The sequence below is a fragment of the Dendrobates tinctorius genome, unplaced genomic scaffold (assembly GCF_039654945.1).
Source record: "Dendrobates tinctorius isolate UK_male_01 unplaced genomic scaffold, ASM3965494v1 ptg000103l, whole genome shotgun sequence".
Lineage (NCBI taxonomy): Eukaryota > Metazoa > Chordata > Amphibia > Anura > Dendrobatidae > Dendrobates > Dendrobates tinctorius.
The window spans coordinates 36458381-36482824 of NW_027361771.1; the positions used below are offsets into that span (position 1 = coordinate 36458381).

General features: G+C 44.8%; 1 protein-coding gene across 2 annotated transcripts in view; it reads right to left on the reverse strand.

Moving 5' to 3' along the window:
- The window catches only part of LOC141100184 (uncharacterized), a 79484-nt gene that overhangs the window by 44405 nt on the left and 10635 nt on the right, over positions 1 to 24444 (reverse strand). For both annotated transcript variants that reach the window (XM_073588485.1, XM_073588486.1), the window contains exon 2: positions 7642 to 7730. In XM_073588485.1, the coding sequence (XP_073444586.1) occupies positions 7642 to 7716 (75 nt within the window). In that variant the 5' untranslated portion in view covers positions 7717 to 7730. The remainder of the gene's footprint in view (positions 1 to 7641; positions 7731 to 24444) is intronic.

Below are 24444 nucleotides of genomic sequence, written 5' to 3' on the forward strand. Positions count from 1 at the left end.
TATGTATGTATTAGCTTGATGATGCTGGATGAAGACCTAATGGCTTTTTTTAATAATAATTTTTAATAATGTGACAGAAAAAAAAACAGAAAGTACAAATTATTTTGGCGGACAGGGGGCGGACACTGACAGCTTGGGGTCCCTGTGCAAGAAATGTGTCCGGGCCCCCCTCCTTTTATGGCGTCAAAGCTACGTGTGTGTGTATATATATATATAGATAGATAGATTATTGATATTATATAGCCACACACACACATACAGGTATATATTACATAGTCTCCTTTATTATGTATATTGCTGTCCCATACACAGTGCCTTCTCTTGTTATGTACAGTTCCGTCCCTTACATATTGGATTATATAGAGCCCTGTTTTTTATTACATACCGTCCTGTCTTGTTAGCTGTATAATGCAATGATGGCTGATGGAGCATGGGAAAGCTTCCTTTCTAATGGAGGAGCTGATGGACTGGTCGTCTGGTCACCGGCTCCTCGATCAGCAGTCATTTTATATCTAACAAGAGAGGGGACCATGTAATAAAAGAGGGCGCTGTGAATAACAAAAATAACAAAAATACACTATGTAAGAGACAGCACTATACATAACAGCAGAGGAAGCTATATAATAAGGGACGGCACCATATATAACTAGAGAGGATGGTAGGTAATAAGGGGCGGTGTTATACATAATAAAAGAGGAAACTATGTAACTAAGGATGGTGTTATACAGAATTAGTGAGTACACTATATACTAAGGGACTGTGTTAGACATAATAAACGATAATGTCTTCCTCCACCTCCCCCTGTTCCTAAGGCCATTATAAGTCCCCCTTCCTCCCATCCCAATCCCCCACACCCCTCATTGTCCTCCTCCCCTCGCATCCCATTATTGTCCTCTCCCCCACCTCCATCATTTTCTTCTCCACCACTATCTTTGCTTTCTCCCCCACCACTCCCATCATTGCCCATTCCACCACCTCCATCATTTCCTCCTCCTCCACCACCCCCATTTATTGCCCTTTCCACCACCACCATCATTGCATTCTCACCCACCACCCCATCATTGCCCTCTCGACCATCACCCCATCATTGTCTTCTCCCCATCACTGCCTTCTCCATCACCCCATCACTGTGCCTTCTCCCCATCACTCCCATCATTGCCTGCTCCATCACCCCATCACTCCCATCATTGTCTGCTCCATCACCCCATCATTGCCTGCTCCATCACCCCCATCATTGCCTGCTCCATCACCCCATCACTGCCTTCTCCATCACCCCATCACTGCCTGCTCCATCACCCCATCACTCCCATTATTGTCTGCTCCATCACCCCATCACTGCCTGCTCCATCACTCCCATAATTGTCTGCTCCATCACCCCCATCATTGCCTGCTCCATCACCCCCATCACTCCCCTCATTGCCTGCTCCATCACCCCATCATTGCCTGCTCCATCACCCCCATCATTGCCTGCTCCATCACCCTATCACTGCCTTCTCCATCACCCCATCACTGCCTGCTCCATCACCCCCATCACTCCCCTCATTGCCTGCTCCATCACCCCATCATTGCCTGCTCCATCACCCCCATCATTGCCTGCTCCATCACCCCCATCACTCCCCTCATTGCCTGCTTCATCACCCCATCATTGCCTGCTCCATCACCCTATCACTGCCTTCTCCATTACCCCATCACTGCCTGCTCCATCACCCCCATCACTCCCCTCATTGCCTGCTCCATCACCCCATCACTGCCTGCTCCATCACCCCCATCATTGTCTGCTCCATCACCCCATAATTGCCTGCTCCATCACCCCATCATTGTCTGCTCCATCACTCCCCTCATTGCCTGCTCCATCACCCCATCATTGCCTGCTCCATCACCCCATCATTGCCTGCTCCATCACCCCCATCATTGCCTGCTCCATCACCCTATCATTGCCTGCTCCATCACTGCCTGCTCCATCACCCCATCATTGCCTGCTCCATCACCCCATCATTGCCTGCTCCATCACCCCATCATTGCCTGCTCCATCACCCCATCATTGCCTGCTCCATCACCCCCATCATTGCCTGCTCCATCACCCCATCACTGCCTTCTCCATCACCCCATCACTGCCTGCTCCATCACCCCATCACTCCCATCATTGTCTGCTCCATCACCCCATCACTGCCTGCTCCATCACTCCCATAATTGTCTGCTCCATCACCCCCATCATTGCCTGCTCCATCACCCCCATCACTCCCCTCATTGCCTGCTCCATCACCCCATCATTGCCTGCTCCATCACCCCCATCATTGCCTGCTCCATCACCCTATCACTGCCTTCTCCATCACCCCATCACTGCCTGCTCCATCACCCCCATCACTCCCCTCATTGCCTGCTCCATCACCCCATCATTGCCTGCTCCATCACCCCCATCATTGCCTGCTCCATCACCCCCATCACTCCCCTCATTGCCTGCTTCATCACCCCATCATTGCCTGCTCCATCACCCTATCACTGCCTTCTCCATTACCCCATCACTGCCTGCTCCATCACCCCCATCACTCCCCTCATTGCCTGCTCCATCACCCCATCACTGCCTGCTCCATCACCCCCATCATTGTCTGCTCCATCACCCCATAATTGCCTGCTCCATCACCCCATCATTGTCTGCTCCATCACTCCCCTCATTGCCTGCTCCATCACCCCATCATTGCCTGCTCCATCACCCCATCATTGCCTGCTCCATCACCCCCATCATTGCCTGCTCCATCACCCTATCATTGCCTGCTCCATCACTGCCTGCTCCATCACCCCATCATTGCCTGCTCCATCACCCCATCATTGCCTGCTCCATCACCCCATCATTGCCTGCTCCATCACCCCATCATTTCCTGCTCCATCACCTCCATCATTGCCTGCTCCATCACCCTATCATTGCCTGCTCCATCACTGCCTGCTCCATCACCCCATCATTGCCTGCTCCATCACCCCATCACTGCCTGCTCCATCACCCCATCATTGCCTGCTCCATCACCCCATCATTGCCTGCTCCATCACCCCATCATTGTCTGCTCCATCACCCCATCATTGCCTTCTAGACCATCACTCCCATCATTGCCTGCTCCATCATACACACAGACACACACACACACACAGACATACATACATACACACAAGACACCACCTCTCTCCTCTCACCTGTCCGCAGCATCGCCCGCGCTTCCTCCCTCACACAGCAGCGGCCGCTGAATGATGACGTCATTCAGCGGCGCTCCTCTGTGTGAAATAGGAAGCGCGGCCTCCGGGCAGGAAGCAGGACGGACCCTTGCCGCTCCGCTCCTGCTATTCACTCTTGCAGGCAGCGGAGCTGCCGTGATCGCATCGCTCCCTGCCCGCCGCTGCACTGCACTGCAGGGTGGAATTGCTGCTGCCGCGCCGCCCCCACACACATGCCGCCTGGGGCGGACCGCCCCCCCCCGCCCCCCCCCACGCTACGCCAGTGCCTTTCCCTAATAACCTCCCTCTCCATCATCACTGAAGGAGAGCTTACCCATCTCCTTTCCAAATCACACCTCACCACCTGTGCACTTGACCCCATCCTTTCCCACCTGCTCCCCAGCCTAACTAACATGCTCATTCCAGCTCTAAACCATCTCTTCAACCTATCGCTATCTTCTGGTACCTTCCCACCATCACACCCATTCTCAAAAAAACAAACCTTGACCCAACTGCTATGCCCAGCTATCGCCACATATCACTGCTCCCGTTTGCTTCCAAACTCCTTGAGCAGCATGTCCATGTTCCACTTCCTCCCACCTCTCATCTAGCTCTCTCCTTGACAACCTCCAATCTGGCTTCCGCCCCCCCCCCACTCCACCAAAACTGCCCTGCCCAAAATTACTAATGACTTACAGCCAAAACTAACAGACAGTTCTCCATCCTCCTCCTTCTCGACCTGTCCTCTGCCATCGACACAGTTGGCCACGGTCTACTGCTACGGATTCTTTCTTCCCTTGGCATCAAAGAACTTGCCCCGTCCTGGATCGCCTCTTACCTTTCCGACCGCACATTTAGCGTTTCCCACTCCTGCCACCGCTGAATACCCTGTCCTACCTGTCTGGGGGCCGCAGCATCGACCCACTAAAATAAAAATGTTACAGCTCTCAGAATAAAGCGATGCAAAAATAATTATTTTGTAGATAAAATAGTTTTTATTGTATAAAAGCGCCAAAACATAAAAAAAATATATAAATGAGGTATCGCTGTCATTGTACTGACCCGAAGAATAAAACTGATTTATCAATTATAACACACGTGGAATGGTATAAATGCCCCACCCAAAAATCGTAATAAAAAGCGATCAAAAAATATGTGCCCGAAAATGTGGTGATGCAAAAACTATTTTTTGCAATAAAAAGCGTCTTTTAGCGTGACAGCTGCCAAACATAAAATCCCACTATAAATAGTAAAGCAAACCCCCTTTTATTACCCCTTTAGTTAGGGAAAAAATAATAAAATAAAAAAGATGTATTTATTTCCATTTTCCCGTTGGGGTTAGGGCTAAAGTTAGGGTTAGGGTTGGGGCTAAAGATAGGGTTAGGGTTTGGATTAGAGTTATGGTTAGGGCTGGGATTAGGGGTGTGTTGGGGTTAGAACTGGGGGGTTTCCACTGTTTAGGCCCATCAGGGGCTCTTCAAGCGCGACATGGCATCCGATCTCAATTCCAGACAATTTTGCATTGTAAAGTCAAACGGCGCTCCTTCCCTTCCGAGCTCTGCCATGCGCCCAAACAGTGGTTTACCTGCATATATGGGGTATCGGTGTACTCAGGACAAAATGTAAAACAACTTTTGGGGTACAATTTCTCCTGTTGCCATTGGTAAAATAAAAAAAATTGGACCTGAAGTAATTTTTTTTGCAAAAAAAGTTAAATGTTCATTTTTTTTTTAAAAAAACATTTCAAACATTCTTGTGAAGCACCTGAACAGTTAATAAACTTCTTGAATGAGGTTTTGAGCACCTTCAGGGGTGCAGTTTTTAGAATGGTGTCACTTTTGGGTATTTTCTATCATATAGACCCCTCTGTCAGGAACACCGCACTGCACTTGCTCACTGAGTACAAAAACACTGCTCAAAGATACCTGTGGAGCGGGACAGCAGTGGTGACGATGCGTGCTTCAGACTATCAGGACCTAAAGCACGTGACTGCTGGGGGCGTGACCTAAGCTCCACAGAGCTAGGAGCTGCAGGGAAACTCCTAGAAAGGTAACTACAGGACAAGTTACCAAGGGGCATAGACAGAGACAGAAACCAGATCAAGCCGGGGTCAAAGCACGAGATAGCAGGACAGTACCAAATGGTTAGATAGAGTGAATAGTCGGGACGTAGCAATAGATCAGAAAACCAGAACGGGCAATGGACGGTACAATAGGGACAAACTGTAACGGAGTAACAATAGCCAAGCCAAGAGGTAAGAACCGGAGAAGACAATAGTACCAAAACGAGAGACGGAGTTCAGAGTGAGGGGACAGACCGGGTCATACACGGGAATCAAACAAGCAATGCAGTATCCACGCACACCAGGGGGGTCAGACACACAGCCAGAATAACAGTATAGCTGACAGAGAATCCTAGTCTGGAGTGAGTATAAATACTCCTCCCAGATCCAAAGAGAGGTCGGCAAAAGTTAACCCTGTGAGAACAGGACATTAACCATGTCCTAAAAATGACACCCTCAAAGTGACTTCAAATGTGATGTGGTCCAAAAAAAAAAATGGTGTTGTAAAAATTAGAAATCGCTGTTTAACTTTTAACCCTTATAACTTCCTAACAAAAAAAAATTTGGTTCCAAAATTGTGCTGATGTAAAGTAAACATGTGGGAAATGTTACTTATTAAGTTTTTTGTGTGCCGTATTTCTGTGATTTAAGGGCATAAAAGTTCAAAGTTGGAAAATTGCAAAATTTTCAAAATTTTCGCCAAATTTCTGTTTTTTTTTCACAAACAAATGCAAGTTATATCAAACAAATTTTACCACTAACATGAAGTACTATATGTCACGAGAAAACAATGTCAGAATCACCATTGAAGCGTTCCAGAGTTATTACCTCATAAAGGGACAGTGGTCAGAATTGCAAAAATTGGCCCGGTCATTAACGTGCAAACCACCCTTGGGGGTTAAGGGGTTAATACATTCCTGACCCTATAGATTGATAATGTGCATTTTGAACATACGGTTAATAATTTGAGGGCTATGCAGTATTGTGATTCACGGTGAATTGATTTGCTGTTATTCAAATTTTAGCAAAAAATTAGATGAAGCTGACGAAATCCAATTTTCTTTTTAAATTGCTCATTTCTATTGGCAATCCATCATCATGACGCAATCATGGGAAGTGACAGTGGCATTTAAGTGGATAAACAGCTGGCTAAGCTAACACAGCCGACATCCGCTGTGTATGCTACAGGTTCAGCTCTTGAGTTTGCGCCATACACCTGCACCCAACATAAGACATACCATACCATAAAGGGCCTGTCACACTAAGCGATATCGATAGCAATATCGCTATAACTTGTGACGTTATAGTGATATTGCTAGCGATATCGCTGTGTCTGATACTTACCTACGACTCGCTCCCCCGCTGGTTATCGCTGATCGCGCGAGAACAGGCTGGACTGTTTCTCGTCGTCAGCTTCCTGTGGCGCTTCCTGCTGTGACGACGAGCGACGCGTGGAGCCAGGCGGGAGGACGCAGGATCGCCTAGCGTGACAGGTAAGTAGCGACCCCCGACCCCAGCGATGTCGCTGGTGAGATCTGCCTGTGTGGCAGCTCACTAGTGACCACTTAGCGATGCACCAGCGATCCTGACCGCGTCATATCGCTGGTCGGGATCGCTGGTACACCGCTAAGTGTGACAGTACCTTAACACCCTAACTCGGGAAGGAGTTAATATGCCAAGTCATGGAAGCACTTGTGTAAATGCTTACATGAGGTTTTTAGTGGAAAAAAAAAAAAGTACAGTGCTCTGGATTACCTTAAACAAAAGTACATGGCACTGTTGGCAACTATGGTTCACATGGAAAAATGATAAATGCTCATGGCTAAAATACGTCTTTAACAATCTGAAACAAATTCTGGAACTTTCTTTGCCTTGACTGTGAGATTATTTATGTCTATTTTTTTGCTCTTACTAGTGATGAGCGAGTATACTCGTTGCCTGGGTTTTCCCGAGCATGTTTGGGTGATCTCCGAGTATTTTGGCGTGCTCAGAGATTTAGTTTCCGTTGTGTTAACTGCATAATTTGCGACTTGTAGACAGGCTGAATACATGTGGGTATTCCCGAACAAACAGGCATTCCACACGTATATTCAAGCTGTCTAGCAGTCACAAATCATGCAGATGAGACGACCAAAACTAAATCTCCGAGCACGCCAAAACACTCTGAGGACACCCGAGCATGCTCGCTCATCACTAGCTCTTACCTCTTCTTTATCTAGTTAGGCCGCATCTTTTTTATTGGTATACGTTCCTGTTTTATACTATATAATTTTTATTTTCTTTTGTATTTCAGATGTCACCAATCACAAATATTACTTTCCTTTATCTTTGTTTAAACCGCTAAAAAGTCAATAAAGTTTAGAGAAATTCCTCCTCACCTCTCCGGTCAACAGGTAGATGATCTCCAGGGCAAAGTCTAATATTCTTTTCCTAACTGTATTATCGTCCTTCATTATTCTTATCAGTTCTGTTAAAAAAAGAGAAGAGAACCTGAGAATGCTGGATTAGTGGGACATTTCTTGTATTGCAAGCATCTTCATGAAAAGAGAAGAGGCTCCAAAATCATATGGAGGAATTAATGTGTGAAATACAGAACATCGTTTAGAGCAGTGTTCTCCAACTCTGGACCTCGAGAGCCACCAATGGTCCAGGTTTTCAGGATTTCCTTAAGGCCCTTTTACATTTAGCGATGCACCAGCGATCCGACCAGCGATCCGACCCGGTCAGGATCGCTGGAGCATCGCTAAATGATCGCTAGTGAGCTTTCACACAGAAAGATCTCACAGCGATGCAGCAGCGACGCAGCGCACGATACTCACCTTTCACACTCAGCGATGAAGACGTCCTCCCGCCCGCCTCCACGCGTCGCTCGTCGTCACAGCAGGAAGCCCAGCAGGAAGCTGACGACGAGAAATGGAGCCGCCCAATCTCGCGCGATCAGCGATGGACAGCGGGGGAGCCGGTCGTTGGTAAGTATCACACATAGCGATATCGCTAGCAATATCGCTATAACGTCACAAAATCAGTGACGTTTTAGCGATATTGCTAGCGATATCGCTTAGTGTAAAACCCCCTTTAGTACGGCACAGGTGATGGAATTCTTGCCTGTTCAGGTGATGCAATTATCACCTGGGCAATACTAAGGAAATCCTGAAAACATGACCTGTTGGTAGCTCTAGAAGACCAGGGTTGGGAAACACTGGCGTAGGGTTTGTGCATAGGACATCTTTTTCTGGTGGCAGTGCAACCAAGTTTATCTAGGTGAAACCACTACAGGAAAGCGTCATCATTCGTGTTCCTAAAGGAGCTTCAATGTTTTGCCATTGCTTTTTGCGACGGTTCTGCCACTGACATCTTTTTTTCTATTTTTTTCATTATAGTGGCCAAAAAATGAGCCTGGTACTTCTTTTAACGGCTTCTTGATTTCCAAACCCCAAAACAGTTAAAAGAAGTAACCAAAGATTGAACATGTGCACAGCTATGTCGTTTTTATATCTTGATGAAAAAAAACATTGTGTACACATATTTTGCTGAGAAAAATAAGATTGACAGAGTACAAAATGAGAATAGACTCATGTAAAGCAGTGGGGAAATGAAGATTAACTACCAAAGGAGTGAGAGGACCTAGTGTATGAAGAAGATAAAGGTGCGAAGTGAACTTCCTCCACAGTTTAAGTATGTTAAAGGGGGATAATTTTCTAGATGCCAAGTTTGTATCTAAGGATAACCAGAATAACGCTTGTGCCTGGATGGACAGAAACACAAATTATCATCAGTCCAGGCAGTTTTGATACTTCTACAGACAAAATTGGGTGCCATGAAGCCGTCACCCACTCTCCTAAACATACGGTACAGACCAAAAGTTTGGACACACCTTCTCATTCAAAGAGTTTTCTTTATTTTCATGACTATGAAAATTGTAGATTCACTCTGAAGGCATCAAAACTATGAATTACGGTAACACATGTGGAATTATATAATTAACAAAAAAGTGTGAAACAACTAAAAATATGTCTTATATTCTAGGTTCTTCAAAGTAGCCACCTATTGCTTTGATTACTGCTTTGCACACTCTTTTTTTTCTCTTGATGAGCTTCAAGAGGTAGTCACCGGAAATGGTTTTCACCAGGGCTGTGGGGTCGGAGTCGGAGAGTCGGAGTCGGTGCTCATTTTGGTGGAGTCGGAGTCGGTGCAAAATGGACCGACTCCTAAAATATATAATAAATTGGGTACAGTAGTTCAATGCAGAATGTGCTGAATATTTTTTCATAGGAATTTGGGAAAGTTATGAAATGTCCTATAAATGGCTGTTCTATTCCTGATCTAAGGCTACATTCTAAGGCTACATTCACACACAATTTTTTGAGGATACGTTTTTCATATTCATCACATGCGCAGTGCTGTGCACACGCTGCAGCTGGCAATAAGAGATAGTCTGCAAGATGCTGGAAATCTGATTGGAAAAGTGAGGAAATTGGTTAATAACGCCAGAACCCCTAAAAGTGATTCCATCTTGAATAGAAGTGCTGGGAAAGGGGCAATTGTCGATCAAGCCACTCGGTGGGGCAGCACTTATTTAATGATTGAGCGATTGCTTGAACTAAAACCGTTTCTTATAGATATGGCGAACCCTCAGGTAACCCTAAATGAAGGTCAATGGACACAGGTGGCTGAATTGAAGGAATTGCTTAATCACTCATTTACCGTGACTAAAAAATTACAAGCTGAGGATTTAATTCCTGGCATTTTCATAAGGGAGTGGAAGAACTTGCTATTTTGCCTGTCCCAAAGGAGAGGTTTAATCGCAGATGGCATTTCTGCTTCAATGAAACGGAGATAGACACAGCTATTGGAAAATAAATTTTTTCTGGCAGCTGTTTATGTGGACACAAGTCATCGTATACTGCTTGATGATCAACAGCTTACTAAAGGAAAAGAAGCTCTGACTGAGGTCGCAGTTAGGATGAGTGGCCTACACGAGGACTGCCAGGCGCAAGAGGACTTGGGTCCCAACAGTGCTACTGCTGCCATATCTTCATCCTCATCAGATGAGGAGTTTGACTTTGACAAGTATTTGGATGACATGGAGCAGGCAAAGCGTTGCCGCAAGGAAAAAGATTTCAAATTTTTACATATTTACAATTTATTACAGTTTTTTGTGTTCTAAAGTTGTATTCCAATAAATATATATTATGTTCTATCTAAATATCTTGATTATTTTATCATAAAAATGATTAAATGTCTGATGTTCACATTGTACTACAATAGATTTTTCATTTAAATATAAGCAATATATGTGGGAGTCGGAGTCGTGGAGTCGGTGTAAGGGAAATTGAGGAGTCGGAGTCGCAGGTTTGGCTTACCGACTCCACAGCCCTGGTTTTCACTTCACAGGTGTGCCCTGTCAGGTTTAATAAGTGGGATTTCTTGCCTTATAAATGGGGTTGGGACCATCAGTTGTGCTGTGCAGAAGTCTGGTGGATACACATCTGATAGTCCTACTGAATAGACTGTTAGAATTTGTATTATGGCAAGAAAAAAGCAGCTAAGAGAAACGAGTGGCCATCATTACTTTAAGAATGAAGGTCAGTCAGTCCGAAAAATTGGGAAACCTTTGAAAGTGTCCCCAAGTGCAGTGGCAAAAACCATCAAGTGCTACAAAGAAACTGGCTCACATGAGGACCGCCCCAGGAAAGGAAGACCAAGAGTCACCTCTACTGCGGAGGATAAGTTCATTAGAGTCACCAGCCTCAGAAATCGCAGGTTAACAGCAGCTCAGATTAGAGACCAGGTCAATGCCACACAGAGTTCTAGCAGCAGACACATCTCTACAACAACTGTTAAGAGGAGACTTTGTGCAGCAGGCTTTCATGGTAAAATAGCTGCTAGGAAACCACCGCTAAGGACAGGCAACAAGCAGAAGAGACTTGTTTGGGCTAAAGAACACAAGGAATGGACATTAGACCAGTGGAAATCTGTGCTTTGGTCTGATGAGTCCAAATTTGAGATCTTTGGTTCCAACCACCATGTCTTTGTGCGATGCAGAAAAGCTGAACAGATGGACTCTACATGCCTGGTTCCCACCGTGAAGGAGGTGTGATGGTGTGGGGGTGCTTTGCTGGTGACACTGTTGGGGATTTATTCAAAATTGAAGGCATACTGAACCAGCATGGCTACCACAGCATTTGGCATCGGCATGCTATTCCATCCGGTTTGCGTTTAGTTGGACCATCATTTATTATTCAACAGGACAATGACTCCAAACACACCTCCAGGCTGTGTAAGGGCTATTTGACCAAGAAGGAGAGTGATGGGGTGCTACGCCAGATGATCTGGCCTCCACAGTCACCAGACCTGAACCCAATCGAGATGGTTTGGGGTGAGCTGGACCGAAGAGTGAAGGCAAAAGGGCCAACAAGTGCTAAGCACCTCTGGGAACTCCTTCAAGACTGTTGGAAGACCATTTCCGGTGACTACCTCTTGAAGCTCATCAAGAGAATGCCAAGAGTGTGCAAAGCAGTAATCAAAGCAAAAGGTGGATACTTTGAAGAACCTAGAATATAAGACATATTTTCAGTTGTTTAACATTTTTTTGTTAATTATATAATTCCACATGTGTTAATTCATAGTTTTGATGCCTTCAGAGTGAATCTACAATTTTCATAGTCATGAAAATAAAGAAAACTCTTTGAATGACAAGGTGTGTCCAAACTTTTGGTCTGTACTGTACACATGTGGTCAAAATTGTTGGTACCCCTCATTTAATGACAGAAAAACCCACAATGGTGACAGAAATAACTTGAATCTGACAAAAGTAATAATAAATCAAAAATCTATGAAAATGAACAAATGAAAGTCAGACATTGCTTTTCAACCATGCTTCCACAGAATTTAAAAAAAAATAAAACTCATGAAATAGACCTGGACAAAAATGATGGTACCCGTGAAAATAATGTGACAAAAGGGACATGTTAAATCAAGGTGTGACACAAAGAAATGCATTGTGTGCGCGAAACGGCCGTCCAGTACTTTTTCACTCCATGTTCACCTGTTTTATGTTAAATTCAATAAAGAACATTTGATAACGGTGAGTGCCATTTGCACCTTTTTCTTTTCTGAGTATTATGGACATTGGCTTTTGCATTTCCTGAGGCTAGGCAGGCACCCATATGTCCTGATCCGGTATCACATTGAACGTCCAGGAACATTGCAGCAGTGCTGGTCTGTTTCTTCTTGCACATGTGGAACATCAGTGTCAGATCGCACCATTCATCATTGTATGAGCCAAAGCGGACTTCATAGGAGACGACCAAGGAGGACACCATTGTTGAAAATAAATCATAAAAAAGCCAGACTGGAATTTGCCCAACTACATGCTGACAAGCCACAAAGCATCTGGGAGAATGTCCTATGGACAGATGAGACAAATGGAACTTTTTGGCAAGGCACATCTGCTCTATGTTCACAGACAGAAAAATGAAGCATATCAAGAAAAGAACACTGTCCCTACTGTGAAACATGGAGGAGGCTCTGTTATGTTCTGGGGCTGCTTTGCTACATCTGGCACAGGGTGTCTAGAATCTGTGCATGGTACATTGAAATCTCAAGACTATCATGGGATTCTAGAGAGAAATGTGCTTCCCAGTGTCAGAAAGCTTGGTCTCAGTCTCAGGACATGGGTCTTGCAACAGGATAATGACCCAAAACACACAGCTAAAAATGCTCAAGAATGGCTAATAGGAAAACATTGGACTATTAAGAAGTGGCCTTCTATGAGCCCTGACCTAAATCCTATTGAGCATCTTAGAAAAGAGCTGAAACATACCTTCTGGAAAAGGCAGCCTTCAAACACGAGACAACTGGAGCAGTTTGCTCTTGAGGAGTGGGCAAAAATACCTGTCGATAGGTGCAGAAGTCTCATTAACAGTTACAGGAATCGTTTGATTGCAGTGATTGCCTCAAAAGGTTGTGTAACAAAATATTAAGTTAAGGGTACCATCATTTCTGTCCAGGTCTATTTCATGAGTTTTATTTTTTTTTAAATTCTGTGGAAGCATGGTTGAAAAGCAATGTCTGACTTTCATTTGATCATTTTCATAGATTTTTGATTATTACTTTTGTCAGATTCAAGTTATTTCTGTGACCATTGTGGGTTTTTCTGTCATTAAACGAGGAGGGGTACCAACAATGTTGACCACGTGTGTAATCAACCCGTGAAAAAGATTCACCAAGCACCTTTGTGTTGTTCACATATATAAGGCCCACTTACATTTTGGTTTCTCTATACAATACATGAGTCTACTTAATTTTCCCTACCCCACAATCCTATCACTTGACTCTCCAGGTTTAAAATATCCTACTTTCTTAGATGGCCAGTAAGGGTATGTGCACACGCTGCGGATTCTGCTGCGGATCCGCTGCGGATTTGGCCCCTGCGGATCCGCAGCAGTTCCGCAGACAGTGTACAGTACCATGTATACTAATAGATCACAGACTGAATATGAGTCAACAGTGTGATGCAGCAGCAAAAAAGGCAAATGCAATTCTAGGCTGTATTAACAGAAGCATACAGTCTAGATCACGTGAAGTCATTATTGCCCTCTACTCCTCTTTGGTCAGACCTACATAGTAACATACATAGTTATGAAGGCTGAAGGAAGACCTTATATCCATCTAGTTCAGCTGTTCTGCATTGTTGATCCTGGGGAAGGCAAAAAAACCCACAGAGCAGAAGCCAATTTTCCCCATAGGGAAAAAAATTCCTTCCCCTAAACTGAGTCAACCTTCTACCTATAATATTATGTTATTCGTAACCTTCTATACTGTTACTCACAAGAAAAAGCATCCATTCCTTTCTTAAATTCATTCAGTGAGTTGGCCATCACCACTTCCTCAGGAAGAGAATTCCAGAGCCTCACTGCTCTTACCGTGAAGAACCCTCTTCTATGCTGGTGCAGAAATTGTCTTTCCTCCAAACGAAGAGAATGCCCCCTTGTTCTTGTCACAGTCCTTGGTACAAACAGTTCATTGGAGAGATCTCTGTATTGCCCTCTGATATACTTGTACATATATATTAGGTCTCCCCTAAGTCTTCTCATTTCTAGAGTAAATAGACCTAATTTTGATAACCTTTCTGGGTACTGTAGTGAACCAACTCCATTTATCATTTTAGTAGCCCGCCTTTGAACCCTTTCAAGTTCAGTAATGTTTTTCTTGAGCACCGGCGTCCAAAATTGCACACAATACTCCAAGTGTGGTCTGCCGAGTGATTTGTACAGAGGGAGAATTATGCTTTCATCTCGTGTCCCCAGACCTCTTCTAATGCATCCCATGACCCTATTTGCTTTGGTGGAAGCTGCCTGACACTGGGCACTCCAATTTAGCTTCTTATTGACTAAGATGCCTAAGTCTTTTTCCATGTCTGATTTCCCCAGTAGTTTCCCATTTAGTAAGTAATTGTAGCATCTGTTTCTCCTTCCCATGTGAATAACCTTACACTTATCTGTGTTAAACCTCATTTGCCATTTTTCAGCCCAATTCTCCAATTTACTCAAATCTGTCTGTAGTTGCAAACTGTCCTCCTTTGTGTTAACTACCTTACATAGTTTTGTATCATCTGCAAATACTGATATTTTACTGTGTAAGCCATCCACTAGATCATTAATAAATATATTACATAGTAGGGGGCCCAATACAGAACCCTGTGGTACCCCACTAGTAACCCTGGCCCAATCTGAGTATGCACCATTAATAACCACTCTTTGTTTTCTATCACTAAGCCAGCTACCTACCCATCTACACACATTTTCCCCTAGCCCAAGCTTTCTCATCTTACTTACCAATCTTTTATGTGGAACAGTGTCAAATGCTTTAGAGAATGCGAGATAAATGACATCCAATGATTCTCCTTGGTCCATTTGAGAGCTTACATCCTCATAGAAGCTGATCAGGTTAGTTTGACAGGAGCGATCCTTCATAAATCCATGTTGATATGGAGTTAAACATTTATTAACATTGAGATATTCCATAACGGTATCCCTTAGAAACCCTTCCAAAATTTTACCCACAACAAATGTTAAGCTCACCGGCCTACAGTTTCCAGGTTCCCTTTTACACCCCTTTTTGAATATTGGTACCACATTTGCTTGCAGCCAATCAAAAGGAACAGACCCTGTTTCTATAGAGTCTTTAAATATAAGGAATAGAGGCCTGTCTATCACATTACTTAACTCCCTTAATACCCGAGGGTGAATGCCATCAGGGCCTGGTGATTTGTCAATTTAATTCTTACTAAGGTGGTTCTGCACTTCTCCCTGGGTTAGGCAGGTAATACTTAATGGGGAGATTACATTATCACTCTGCATTTCCCCTGGCAAATCCTTTTCCTGTGTGAACACTGTTGAGAAAAAAGTATTTAAAACATTTGCTTTTCCCACATCGCTCTCTATGATTTCACCCTCATTGTTCTTTAAAGGGCTGACACCATCAATTTTAATCATTTTACTGTTTATATAATTAAAGTATAGTTTGGGGTTTGTTTTACTTTCCTTAGCAATGAGTCTCTCAGTTTCCACTTTTGCTAAATGTATTTGTTTTTTACACATTTTATTTTTTTTCTCTATAACTTTTTAGTGCTTCTTCATTGCCTTCTTGTTTTAGCTTCTTAAATGCCTTGTTCTTGTTATTTATTGCCCTTTTTACATCCTTATTTAGCCACATTGGTGTTCTCCTGTTCCTAGCCCTTTTATTTCTGTACGGTATGGCTAGCTCACAGTGGGTGTGTAAAACTGATTTAAATATTTCCCATTTATTTTCTGTGCTCCTATTTTTGAGGACATTGTCCCAATCAATTCGGCGAAGGTCCTCTCTAAGCTGATCAAACTTTGCTTTCCTGAAATTCAGCGTTTTTGTAACCCCCTTCCAGGGCACCTTACTGAAGGACAAGTGAAATTGTATTAATTCATCTGGACCTCATCTGGAATATTGTGTCCAGTTTTGGGCGCCACATTTTAAAAAAGACATCAACAAACTGGAGCAAGTTCAGAAAAGAGCGACCAGAATGGTGACCGGTCTGCAAACCCTGTCATATGAGGAAAGGTTGCAGGATTTGGGAATGTTTAGCCTGCAAAAGAGAAGACTGAGAGGAGACTTAATAGCTGTCTACAAATATCTCAAGGGCTGTCACATTGTAGAAGGATCAACTTTATTCTTATTTGCACAAGGAAAGACTAGAAGCAATGGGATGAAACTGAATGGGAGGAGACACAGATTAGATATTAGAAAAAACTTTGACAGTTAGAGTGATCAATGAGTGGAACAGGCTGCCACGAGATGTGGTGAGTTCTCCTTCAATAGAAGTCTTCAAACAGAGGCTGGACAGATATCTGTCTGGGATGATTTCGCGAATCCTGCTTTGAGCAGGGGGTTGGACCAGATGGCCCAGGAGGTCTATGGGATTTACAATCTGCAGTACACATGCTGCATTTTTTTCACTGCGGAAAAGCTGCAGTTTTAAATCCGCAGAAAGAATTGACATGTCAGCGGATTCCGCTGCGGTTTACCATCTCCTCCATTGTCCAGGTGTCAAACCGCAGGGGAAAACCGCTGGCCAATCCGCAGGTAAAACTGCAGGTCAATTTACCTGCGGATCCGCACGGAAAAATCCGCTGGTGAATCCACAGCGTGTGCACATAGCCTAAAGCATACCAGGTATTTGGATGAGAGGTCTTCAGCTTTGCAGAGATTTTAATTCCCTGACACCTGGGTCAAATCTCCAATCTATGACTACTTATGAGAGGCTAGTCTTCTCTTTGGTAGGCACTGACACATGCCATTTGTTTGATCTGTAACATTGTAATGTCATAAATGAGAGGACAAATGTCTCAATTTTATGAGTCTGTAGAATAGGAAACATATTAGTTGAGCCATGGGCTAAATCTTTTTTCTTAACCCAAAAACTGTCAGTATCCTGTAAACTTAAGGAAATAAACTACAAGAGGCTGTCCAGATGGCATAGAACGCCTGTCAATCTATATAGGATGGCTCTTTATGTTACATGTTACAGACATTTATTGGAGGTGCTCCTCAACTCCTGGTACATTGATGTACATTTGGTGGAGTTGCCCAGGGGTCCAACCTCTCTGTAATGACATATTCTTTCTTTCTTTCTACTTGATTAAAGGAACTCATATATCACATGCAGATGTCACCAGAAGGAGCAGTTTTATTCATGTTTCCAGATTAAAAACGCCTAATAAGGTATTTTGTTCCAGCCACTCATCAGATTATCATCGGGCATTGGAAGTCGCAATCTCCACCAACTAGGATCATGAGGGGAGATGCTGCAGACTAAGGCTACTTTCACACATCAGTTTTTTGCCGTCAGGCATGATCCGGCTTTTTTTAGAAAAAACGGATCCGGCATAAATTTTGGAGAACTGTAGAAACGGATCCGTTTTTTTGCTGGATCCGTCTCTGTTCCTGGAGGCTGGCCAATTGGATCTGAGCATGCGCAGACTTAAAAAAACCGGATCCGGTTGCTGGATCCGTCTTTTTCTGGATCCGGCGCATTCCGGCGCCCATAGACTTTCATGGCGCTTCCGGCTTTTTCGCCGGAGACAAAAAAGTTACAGTAGACGTTTTTTCAAGACGCCGGAATGAGACAAGTTGCCGGATCCGGCAAAAAACGGATGAAACGCAATGCCATCCGGCACGATCCGGCGCTAATGCAAGTCAATGGGGAAAAACCGGATCCGGCATTGCATTTTGCCGGATCCGTTTTTTCAAAAAAAAGCCGGATCGCGCCTGAAGGCAAAAAACTGATGTGTGAAAGAGGCCTAACTTCAGCATTGTGATGCTGAGTCGCTACTCAAGGGCAAGCCTTGAGAAAGGGTAGTCAGGAGATCTGAGGTCAGATAGCAGGAGAGCTCGTAGTACAGAGGGGCAAGTCAAAGGCATGGTCAGGAGACAGTTCGTGTTCAAATGCCAGAAGGGTACATCAAAACCAGGGAGTAGAACAAACGGAAAGTCAGAGGCCAAGTCCAGGGTCAGATGTCTGAAGTCAGAGAGCGTCAAAAGCAGAAATAATATGCCACAAAAATTGTCACAACAGAAGCAAGGTCAAAAACAAGACCAGACGTCAGACAAATAGCAAGCGTACACACACCTACTTAAAGCAAAGCTACAACTGATTATCTGCTGCTCACATCAAGCCAGCTAAATACCTAGCAAATCATCTGAGGATGGGGGCACCTGAGGAAACACTCACAGATGAGAACAGATTGAGCAGCAGGGTTGTCAATAAAAATTCTGACAGCCTAGCACGCTCCAGGATCAGTTTGGATGATTGGAATGACACTCACAAAACCGACAGTCCAGAACACTCCAGATTCCAAAGGGAAGCAGAGCCGTCACTCACAGTGTCTCCAGGCCACAGTCAGTTATGAAACCATGACAAGCATATGAGCTAAGGCTGGTTTCACATTAGCGTTTTTTAGCGCAGCACATCGTGCGCATCCATGCGCCCTTATGTTTAACATGGGGGCGCATGGTCTAGCATTTGCACGCGTTTGTATGCGTTTTCGTGCGCAAGCGTTTTTTTTGCAGTGTGCGCCTAGGCGTGCCGGACGCAATCTGTTGCATTTTTGATCCGTCCAAACTGTGTCAAAAAATCGCATGCGCATGGAATGCGCCAAAATAACACATTACAGTCTATGGGAAATCGCATGTGTTTTAAGAGTTAACATGGCTAGAAACGCATGCGCCTAAAAAAAGCAAACGCATGCAAAACGCTTGATGCGTTTTTTGCATGCATTTCTATTGCGCACATAGCGCAGCGCTAAAAAAAGCTAATGTGAAAGTAGCCTAAGGGAATATATGATGACAAAGCAAAATGAATGGTTTACCACGTTGTACTATTATTCATAATTTAGAGTGTTTCCAGATTTCTCAACATAGCCATCTCGAGGCAAGCATCATGATTAAACTTTTCACATTTTTGTGACCCCTGGAATAAAAACAATGCATATAAACCCTGCTGTAAGTAAATAGTAACACATGTAAAAAAAGAGTAAAGTGTAAAAGCCATACCACTCTGATAATGTATACCCATTCACGATGGCCCCTACTATAGCGACTCAGCTGTCATGATGTGTTTTGAGTTTTGGGTAGGTGGTGCAGGAGTTAACTTTGAGAGCCTCTCTGTGGATCTGAGGAGGGTTCTTATAGCATCAGGGGAGAGCCGCCCCCTGTCGCTTATACTCCTATCTGAGTGTGCCCGACCCTGCTCTATCCGTGCTGCACGCCAATCATTGTCTGCCTGGTATTCTGACCCTGTTCTGTTACGGTTTAAGTCTTTGGTTTGCTGACTCTGTACCTGTCTTGCCCGTGCTGTGTATGACACTTGGCTTTGTCTGACCTCCCTTCTGATTATCCCTCCTGTACCGCACCTGCCCGTACTGTGTATGACCCTTGGCTTTGTCTGACCTCCCTTCTGATTATCCCTCCTGTACCGCGCCTGCCCGTACTGTGTATGAACCTTGGCCTTGTTTGACTACTCTCTGTCTATCCCTTGTCTCCTGTCACAATAGCGTTATGGGAGCTCAGCGATAGCTCCGCCCCCTCCTTCTGACGCGGGGTCATGTGACCACAGGTCCTGCGGGCTCTGAGCGCTTCCATACCGCTCTGCCCTCTCCGCAGGTCCTGGACCCGGCTTTGCCTGCACCCACGTGGTGCTCCAGTCTCCCTCTGCGAAGTAAGACGCTGGGTATCATCCAACCACCCTGTGTGCTTGCCCCCCTGAGCGGTCGGGCAGTAACCTGGTCTCTGTCTAAAGCTTGATATCAGCTTGCTATGTGCCAGTAGACCTCAAAATAGACGGGGGAACAGCTGGACAAGGCCCTGACTGTTTTACACCATGTAAAGATAACTCAACAAGAGATTTAGCACCATTGTCATAATGATAGCGTACATTCCAAAATCATATTATTCATGATAGTGCTCATATGGGGGCCTCATAGGCGAACCAATCGCCAATATAGACATAACAAGGACAGAAACAATGATCAAACAGGCCCAAAGTAAAAAGATATAATACACACAATATACATAATTAGCAGACAGCCATTGAATCAAATACTCAGAATAGAGACCAATTGCCCATAATCATTACCAATAGATATAATTGTCAAAGGCATGAAAAGAAACCCAAAATGGTAACCACAGCATTGAGCTTAAAAAGCAATCTAATGAAGCCAAGTATTGAGGTAAACCATACCTTACGCAAGTAGAGAATATAGATGGACATCGCAGAACCTGTGTTCACCCCAACACGTGTTTCGGCGGTGTCTTCATCAGGGGCACATATACACTTTTTTCTCCCCCACTCTACCTGTCCCTTGAATTACAATATGTAATAAAGTATTAATATCGTTTTACTTTGGACCTGTTTGATTGTAATTGTTTCTGTCCTTGCTGTGTTTTACACCAGCCTGTGGAAAGATGAGTAAATAAGATGCACAGCCCAAAGGGATGGCAACAACCCTAAATTACAAGAACCTGAAGCAAAACCAAAAACCAACAGTCAGCACACCAATAAGTGTAATAAGTAGGTACATATACATACGGTGGCCATTAACAAGCACAACCTAGAATAAAAACAATACATAGAAGGCTTACAGAACATTTACTTACTTTATGAATGCTATACATTGTTTTTATTCTAGGTCATATTTGTTATATTTATATTGTGCCCAAACTCCTCCGCTCCCCCCCTTTTCATTACCCTCTCTTCTTTCTTCCCCAAGTATGTAACCACACCCCCGCTCTTACTGACAGCCGACGCAGCACTCATGCACTACAGAGCTGGCTGTCAGTCAGAGCTGGAGTGTGGTTACAGACAACTCATTATGTTCTGAGCAGTGACTGAAGCCACGCCTGTATGACTGAAAGTCTTAAGCCCCCTTCACACATAGCAAGATCGCTAGCAATATCGCTAAAGCATCACCGATTTTGTGATGCAACAGCTATATCGCTAACGATCTCGCTACATATGACACCTCCGACCCGGCTACCCGCTGGATATCGCTGATCGCGCAAGAATGGGATGGTCCATTTCTCGTCGTCGGCTTCCTGCTGGCGCCGACGAGCGACTCCATGGACGCGGGCGGAAGACGTCACCCTCGCTGCGTGTGACAGGTAAGTGACGACCCCCGACTGCTGCTGCATCGCTGGTGAGATCTGCCTGTTTGGCAGCTCACTAGCGACCATTTAGCGATGCACCAGCGATCCTGACCGGGTCGTATCGTTGTCGGGATCCCTGGTGCATCGCTAAATGTAAGGGACCTTTAGACTCACCAAAAGAATAAAATTCATTTTCTCTCGGTGACCGGCCTTCCAGTGCGGTGGCCGCAAGGCTTCACAATGCTAAAAACCTGCAGAGTAACCCCAAATCTACAAGTGTTTTTGATTATTGACAGGTTCCCCTTAAGTACAGAAGAGGTCTTTAAAATATGACACAGCGTCTTCCTCTAGCCAGTGAGTCTACTGTGTAGAGACTCTTACCTGCGCAGCATGAGGGGGGCGATATGGATGTAATAGAGGGGAGTCTGGTTCAAGGCTGCTTTAGTCAATGACAGTACAGAGTGGCTCTACTTCTGGGGCCCCACCTGATTTGTGCACTACATATATAAAGCAGTGAGTTTTAGGTGAGGGCTACAGTGCAAAATAGAGATCACGGTGTAACATTACAATATCACGTCTATCTGCACCATATACTCTAAATGCTTTGCACAATTTTATGTTCTCTTTATGTTGTTTAACAAATCACATATTAATGCAAAATCAAGAAATAGAAGCGGTAACAATAATCAGCACCCCAAGTGATAATAGTCCGCTATTTCACAGTGTTCCTACATTAAGTCTACAATGTTTGAATAAGGATCAGGACCCCAAAAACCTTCACACAGCCTTGTGAGTGGGAACACATCATAGTGGCTCAGTGGTTAGCACTGCAGCGCCTGGGTCCTGGGTTCAAATCCCACCAAGGACAACATCTGCAAGGAGTTTGTATGTTCTCCCCGTGTTTGTGTGGGTTTCCTCTGGGTTCTCCAGTTTCCTCCGGCATTCCAAAGACATACTGATAGGGAATGTAGATTGTGAGCCTCGTCGGGGACAGTGATGATGAGGAAGCGCTGTGGAATTAATGGCGCTAGAGATGAGCGACTTTGCCTTTTTTCAGGTCGAGTTGGGTTTTGCGAAACCCGACTTTCGCAAAAGTCGGGTCGAACGAAATCGGCCGACTATAGGGAAAAGTCGGGGGTCCGACTGAAACACGAAACCCAATGTAAGTCAATGGGGAAGAAAAGTCGGCAGTGAGAGGAGGACAGGAAACACACCTACAGTGCCCATTTGAATGCCAAAAGCATAAATTCTTATTACTGAAGCTTGTCACCCTTTATTTACTTCATAATACTAGTTACGCACTGAAAAATGGGGGTTATTTGGCTAAAGTTGTGGGGGGGGTAGGGCTGGCTCCAGGTTTTCATGTGCCCTGGGCAAAAGAGCGCCCATTTAACACATACCACAACTCATGCTCCTCCGATACGGCAGAGAAATAGTGGTATACTACAAAGAAAAATACTACACTTTTTAGATCTCATGACGAGGCCCATCTATTTCTCCATACAGAATCATTGGTACCATATAATGTTTGAAACAGTATATGATGAGCTCCACATAATGCTACAGTATATGTTGGTCCCCATGGATGAAGCTCCACTGTCTTATGGGCCCAAATAATGCTCCAAACATAATGGGCCCCATTTCTAATGCTCTAGTGTATAATGGGCCCTGTAAATGCTGCTCCAGTGTCTGATGTCCACCTTTGGAATGTTCCAGTGTATGGTGGGCCCCATCTATCATTCTCCAGAGTATAGTGCTCCCCAAAAATTGCTGTCCCAACATTGAAAACAATGAAATAAGTCTCCTCGCTAGGGAATCCCTGTACTAGTCTGGACTCCTCCTCGTCCCCATCTTCCATCTCACTGCACAGTATTTCAACCTTGCATGTGCTGTGATCCTGAGCAAGCAGGGGGGGCCCACTCGTTGGCGACGGCACTGGCACAGGGCCCGATAGTACGGTGGTGTGTCTGACGGCGGGTGGGCCGAACCTGCACTTTCATCTGCAGCTTCCTCTTTGTCACCGTGTAAGATGGAACAGTATATGGGAAGGATAACCTGAGTTTCATCAGGGTCAGATTCAGGCCGTGTAGAGTGCGAGGGGAATGTAGTGGTCTGGGTCAATGTACCAGCAGATTCATCGAGCAGTGGCTGGGCATCAGTGCACTTGTGTCGCCCCCAGGAGTACGGTCGCCACAGTGGCATTACCTTCCTCCTAGGGAGTGTGATGTCATGCTTGGGAGCAACGAAGGATCTCTCTAGCAGGTTAACTGATTGGGCGGCGTTATTCCCACGAGTCACGACCCTCCAAACAGCGTTCATGGAGGCAAAGTGTTTGTTTTACGTGGGCAGTATGGTTGCAAAGCTGAACCTTAAAGGAATGTTCAGAAGGTCAGCACCAGGAGTGGAGCCTGCGGTGTAATTTGACTCAACATGGGCAACCTCAACCATCCAGCAACAAAAAAGATGCACACATTGCAAGCTTAATTCCGTTAACGAACGAGACTCCGTCATGCCCCGCGGTCCGAGACCGGCTTACTAGACGGACACGCGAGGCTCTGGCACGTGAGATTGGCCAATAACTGGTGTGTCATGCCCTTACATGTCCGTGGCTGCATGTGCACTACAATGAAAGGGCCAGCGTTTGTCGCTTACAGGTGCAGATAACCCGCTGAACACCGTTAGTGATGGGGATCTGGGATTACAATTATTACCCGCGAACGATGATTTCCCAGTAAGTGCAGGTCAACTGCAGTTCCGGAATTAGGCCTAACCGTCATTACTGAAAAAATGAAAAACTTACGTGTGCAAACCACAGGTGCTGTAGCTTGCTTAGCAGCTCGCCAGCCGTTCTCAGGCCCAGTATGGATTACACGTGATTGCACAAAGGTGAGAAAGGGTACCGTATCACCGGATAACATGTATGGATAGCATAGTGTACACATTCAAAATATATGTCTATAGATCAGGAGGCAGGCTCAGACAGTGTCAGGCCCAGTATGGAT